Source organism: Mastomys coucha, chromosome X, assembly GCF_008632895.1.
Source record: "Mastomys coucha isolate ucsf_1 chromosome X, UCSF_Mcou_1, whole genome shotgun sequence".
Taxonomy (NCBI): Eukaryota; Metazoa; Chordata; class Mammalia; order Rodentia; family Muridae; genus Mastomys; species Mastomys coucha.
In genome coordinates, this window is record NC_045030.1 from 94097030 (window position 1) to 94102864 (window position 5835).

Here is a 5835-nt window from a genome sequence, read left to right on the forward strand (position 1 = left end):
TTGGCCCATGGGGTTATAAGGAATGTCGGTAGGTGAGAACAGACATTCGGCAGGATCAAAGCTAAAACTCTAACACAAAGGATTCCAAGACGGGGTAGAGAGATCAAAGGTTCACGGCTTCCTAGGGACCTGGTATCTGGTCCTTGAGTCATTTACATAGGCTCCAAACCCCCAGCGAGCTAAGTCTCTGGTTTCGGTTTTGAGTTCTTCCAAGAACACAGCAGGGCCACCACAGCTACTGGTGATTATTACTGAGACCAGTAGTTTTCAACCTTCCTAATGCTGAAACTCTTTAATACATTCTTCATGTTGTGGTGACCTTCAACTACAAAATTATTTTGTTGCTACTTCATAACTGCAATTTGGCTACTGTTAGAATCATAATGTAAATATGTGATATGCAGGATATCTGATATGAAATTCCCACGGGGTTGTGACCCACAGGTTGAGAATCACTTAGCCCCATTTCACTAGGAATTTCAAATTGGTAATTTTTGTTCATGTACTGGAAACATCTAAGAAGAGCAAGTTCACATTTCAATTAGCTGGCTTCCAAAACTACTTATCCCAGAAAAGTCAGGAAAAATTACTGATGCATTTATTTTTCTGTTTTCAAATGAGTTTGTTCCCTAGCTTCCCTCATAAAGTGACAGTATTATTTGACAGCATCATTAGGAATTTATGTTTCTGATACTTTCAGGAATTATTCTTCTGAAACTCATACTGGCCCATACTTTGCCAGAGAGGGACTTTTCATTTTATTTCCTGAGTCAGATGTATCTTCACTTAAAGTAACAAGATGTTCCAGGCTTATCTTACATATCCCCTGCTCTGAATCAGCCTTTTCCCCACAAAGCCCTATTTCCTTTGTGAAGAAATGGTATATAGAAGCATCCCTCTGGGAATGAATATTTCTCTTGATATTAACCAAGTACTAATTAAACCTTTCCTCAATACTTAATTAATAGCTCTGGTATCTACTATGTTAATTGTGATTTGAAAGATCAGGGTGGAGGATAGAGCTTAGTGGTAACTGAGCTTATCATGTGCACTCTTGAGTCAATCCTCAACATTACAATAAATAAATATATACATATATAAATGATCAAATTATATACTAAGAGAAAACAATGCTTACATAAGTATAAAAAAAAACTTAGGAGCAAACATAAAGGAACTTTGATCAACCAAAGTAAAACAAACACATCCATGAAAAACAAGCTGGGTAATCAAAGTCAGTGGAGAGACCAGGTAGAAGCACTTCATGAGCCCAGACATTCAAGACCTGGGCAATATAGTAAGACCCAAATGTGATGATAATAATAATAATACTAATAATAATGAAGGTCATAGATCAAAACTACTAAATATTCCACAACAAGACAAATGGTTGAGAGAGAAGGGAACTGACACCAAGCCTAATGAGAATTTAATCTTTAGAACCAACATGGAAGAATTTATCTCCTAAAAATTGTGCTCTGACCTCCATACATATGCTGTGACAAGTGCATGCACATGTGCGCGCACGTACACACAAAAAATATGTTGAAATTTGAAAAAATTAAAATTAATAGTATAAAACACAGGGATACTACCAGCACATACACTATGAACACATATAATCTACATGCAAAAGATAAAATCTGAAATAAATAAAAGTAACTGATGCTTTAAGTTCCCAACCTCTTACTCTAAAAGTCTGCAATAAAATTATTTAGCCTGTTGTTCCTGTACAAACTACTACAATGTAATCAAATGCCAGTTAATGAAGGTAATTTTACAGAAAACTTTAACTCATAAATATGGTCAGAATTAGAAAGCCACCACTTTACAGCTCCTAGTGAAGAAACTCAGGCAAAAATAATCCACATTAACAAAAAATTGAATCACTTGCTTTCTCCAGGGATAAATGTACTACCTTCTTTTCCCTGAGTGACATCTAGCAATGGCTGTAGAAATTTTTTGGTTGCTACAACTAGGAAAAGCAGTACTACTTGCATCTAATGGGTAGAGGCCAGTGATGGCATTAAATATCCTGCAATGCACAGGATACTGCTTGGCAACAAAGAACCCATCCAGCCCAAAACATTTATAGCGCCAAGGTCAACAAACTTTGGAAAGCCCATAGAAAAATGTATGTTGTCCACTATTTAAAGCCACTAATCAATCCTAGCCTCACTACAGTTTAACCAGGCATACCTGCCTTCTGAAATGATCCAATATAAAGTACACCGACCACCTACCCATGAAGGGTTCTGCACAAAAAAAGTTAACCTTGAATATATTTAATTCTTTACTTAATGTGACTGACACACTGTAGCACAAAGGGCAGAACTGGGTTTAGCAAGAAAGTAAATATTTTAGGTCCTTTCAGACCACATGACCTGCAATACTACCTGAGTGTTATTGTGGTATAAACCTGAAACCATTCATTCTGTGTCTCAATAAAATTTTATTTGCAAAAACAGATGGCAGGCTGAATTTAGCTCACAGGCTACTCTCTGTCAGCACCAGGTATAGATTCCTAATGGTAGCACAACAAACATAAACAAAAAATAGGACTTCCTATGGGATCATTGGTGGTTGTTAAATTATTCCTTATCATTGGAAAAAACTCAAAGAAAATAGGTGGAAGCTATTGTCACTTAAAAAGAGATTCAAGAGGTATAAAAATTAAACACGCATCTATGAATCTATTGTGGAAATCTAAATTCAAACAAATCACCTTTAAAAAAAAAATCATGAAACACTCTTTCCAGTATGTGCTACAAACGGTAGATGTATCAAGGAATCATAAGTTAATGTTATTAAGTGTGCTAATGGTGTTATGTAAAAAAAGTGCATTAAGTGAGGGCTAGGAAGATGTCAGTCAATTAAGTCCCTGGCAGGCAAGTGTGAGGACTTAGTTTGATCCCAAAGAGCCATATAAAAAGCCAGGTGTGGGGCATATATCTGTAACCTCAGTGCTAGGCAGGGCCCTGAAGCTCCCTGGTCAGCCAGAGTTAACAGGATTGATGAGCTTAAGGTTCAGTGAGACTTTTTTTTTCTCAACAAAGTACAGTGTGCCTTTAATCAGGTTAAAGGCACACAGCATCACCCTCTGGTCTTCACAAGCACAAACATGCACGCATATTTATGCATACTTGTACACAGCCTTACTAACAAATATATATACTACAAACACACATAAAGAAAATGTGAGCCAGGCGGTGGTGGTGGCACACACCTTTAATCCTAGCACTTAGGAGGCAGAGGCAGGCGGATTTCTAAGTTCAAGACCAGCCTGGTCTACAGAGTGAGTTCCAGAACAGCCAAGGCTACACAGAGAAACCCTGTCTCAAAAAAACAAAAAAGAAGAAAGAAAGGAAGAAAGAAAGAAAAAAAGAAAGAAAGAAAAAGAAAATGTGAATATTTTGAAGTATACCAAAGTATGCTAGGGAAGAAAACACTTTTTAAATACTTAAGAAGGGAAAGAGGAATATAAACATGTGTTACAAAAACATTGCTAACTGCTAACATGTGACTGGCATAAGGAGCTCATTGTATTATTTTCTCTATCTCTACTTGAAAAACAAAAATCAAAATATATCCAGTAATTTAAAGCCTTTTAAAAAATTCAAGTCACTATCTAAAACATAGATTAATGACAAGTTACTATCCTTTCCCTTCCAAAAAGAACAACTTCCTTTTGTAGGAAAGCTGTACAAATTCAGGCAAGTATTGTATCTAAGGCGTAAGTACAAAATCTGTCGGGTTTTCTTTACCTCATGTTGATGGTTCTGTACATTTTGCATTGTCTTCATGCTGAAAGACATCACCACAAGTGGAGGAGGACTGACATCCTTAATTACATTCACCAGGTCTGGTTTCAAAGCCATTGCCTCAAATTTACACCAACTGATGGGCTGATTCAAGAGTTCTGAGAAAGAATAGATGAAACACATCAATAACTTACTGAAAAAGAAACTATGACATTTTTGATTAACAGAGACATTCTTCAAAGCTATCCACTAATAAGAATGAGATATTGTAAAATCTAACTAAATAAGCCACATTAGCGGGTGGTACTATGCTAATCTTTGTATTTGGGAATATATTATACTCATTGGTGGGGAGTGAGAGGTCATTATCTTTTATAAATTTTTTTAAAGAATCCATGATCGGCTTTAAAAATACCAACTGTTTTGGAGGAACTAAAAACATTTTTAAGAGATGAAGATAAAACAGTATCCTAGATATAAGTGCTAAAAAAAAGATCAGGTAATAGCCAAAGAGTCCTATCTACATTAGGCTGTGATTTTCTCCCTCCAAAGGTCAGCAGTTCACTCTAGAGAACAACTGAACCACATTATGCAGGCTAGAACATACAAACAACATAATGAGGGACACATCCCCATGCAACTGCCTGCACTAAGGCCTTCTTTGGACTAAATTGGCAGGTTTTAGAGAGAAAGGGATCAAACCAAGTGTATTACCTATAACCATGCAATGAAAACCTTCAAGAAACAAAAATAAAAAAGAAGAAACATTAAAATAAATAGACCAATTTTTAATTTCCCTTTTAAAAAAAAATCTAAAGGGGGTCCTGTTGTAGTAGTCAATTAATCTATACTCAAATCAACGTGGTGTTTGCAGCACACTCCTCACTACCCACCACAATGTTCTGGGTTCCTGAATGAAAGACACAAAGACACACACACACACACACACACACACACACACACACACAGCCTTATTCCTTGAAGAGCTCAATGGCTGAGCCACTTTTTAACCTCCACATGGCTAGGCTAACACACTCTTCCTCTGATGTTCCTGAGTTATTACTTACTAAAACCTATATTTCATCTTGGCTGCCCCCAGACCCAGGCCTGCAGCACTCTCGAGTTGAGTTCCCCAGCACCTACACCATGGCTAGGTTCTCTGCCCAGCATCTCTCAGGCCTGGCTTCTACTCCTTTCCTGAGGTAGGAAACCAGCATGGAGGTTAAGAAGTTGCCCAGCCACGGAGCTGTTTAACGCATAGTAAAATGTAAGGCTATTGTGTGGGTGTCTTTCATTCAGGAACCCAGATCATTGGGATGGGTAGCAAGTAACCTATCAGCATTGGGTAGATTTGAGAAGAGTTAATTGGCTACTGAAACAGGGTATCATGGAAATCCCTAAACAACCCAGGCTGTTACTAAGACAAAGGATTGCTCTCTGTAAATTGGTTTGGGGTTGGGAGTGGACTCTGGCAAAGATAACACCCACCCTACTCATTGTAGTGACTTTGGTGCAGGAAGGTACTCTGCAGGCTACCAAATAAGAAAGATGGAAACCAATCCAACCATAAAACCTTTGACTTCCCACAACACCCAGAGGAAGCTCCACTCCCAGGCACATGCCCAGGATCACAGGTGAAGAGGACACAACATCTGTCCCAACAACAGGAGTAACTGGGGCCAGCAGGACCAGGAACACAGAAACTCTGCCAGTCCAGTGGCTCGGGTTGCTTCCGGTCTCTCTGGGCTGGTGTCCTGAGCAGACCTTGGGCACAAATTCTGCAGTCAGTCCCACAACACGCAGAGGAAGCTCTACTCCCAGGTGCTTTAACAAGCCCAGGATCCCAGGATCCCAGAATCACAGGATCCCAGAGACAGCTTGACTCTGAGGAGTTCTGACACAACCAGGATCACAGGAAGGACAGGCTCCAGTCAGATTTACAAGGGCAGGTAGCACTAGAGATAACCAGATGTCGGGGGGCAAGCATAAAAAAATAAACAACACAAAGTCACTTGGCATCATCAGAATCCAATTCTCCCACCACAGTAAGTCCTGGACACACCATCACACCGGA

General features: G+C 38.9%; 1 protein-coding gene across 1 annotated transcript in view; it reads right to left on the reverse strand.

Annotated features, from left to right (window-relative positions):
• The window catches only part of Pola1 (DNA polymerase alpha 1, catalytic subunit), a 312053-nt gene that overhangs the window by 272568 nt on the left and 33650 nt on the right, over window positions 1-5835 (reverse strand). Inside the window, exon 15 of the mRNA XM_031364848.1 lies at window positions 3765-3919. Coding sequence (XP_031220708.1) covers window positions 3765-3919 — 155 coding nt within the window. The remainder of the gene's footprint in view (window positions 1-3764; window positions 3920-5835) is intronic.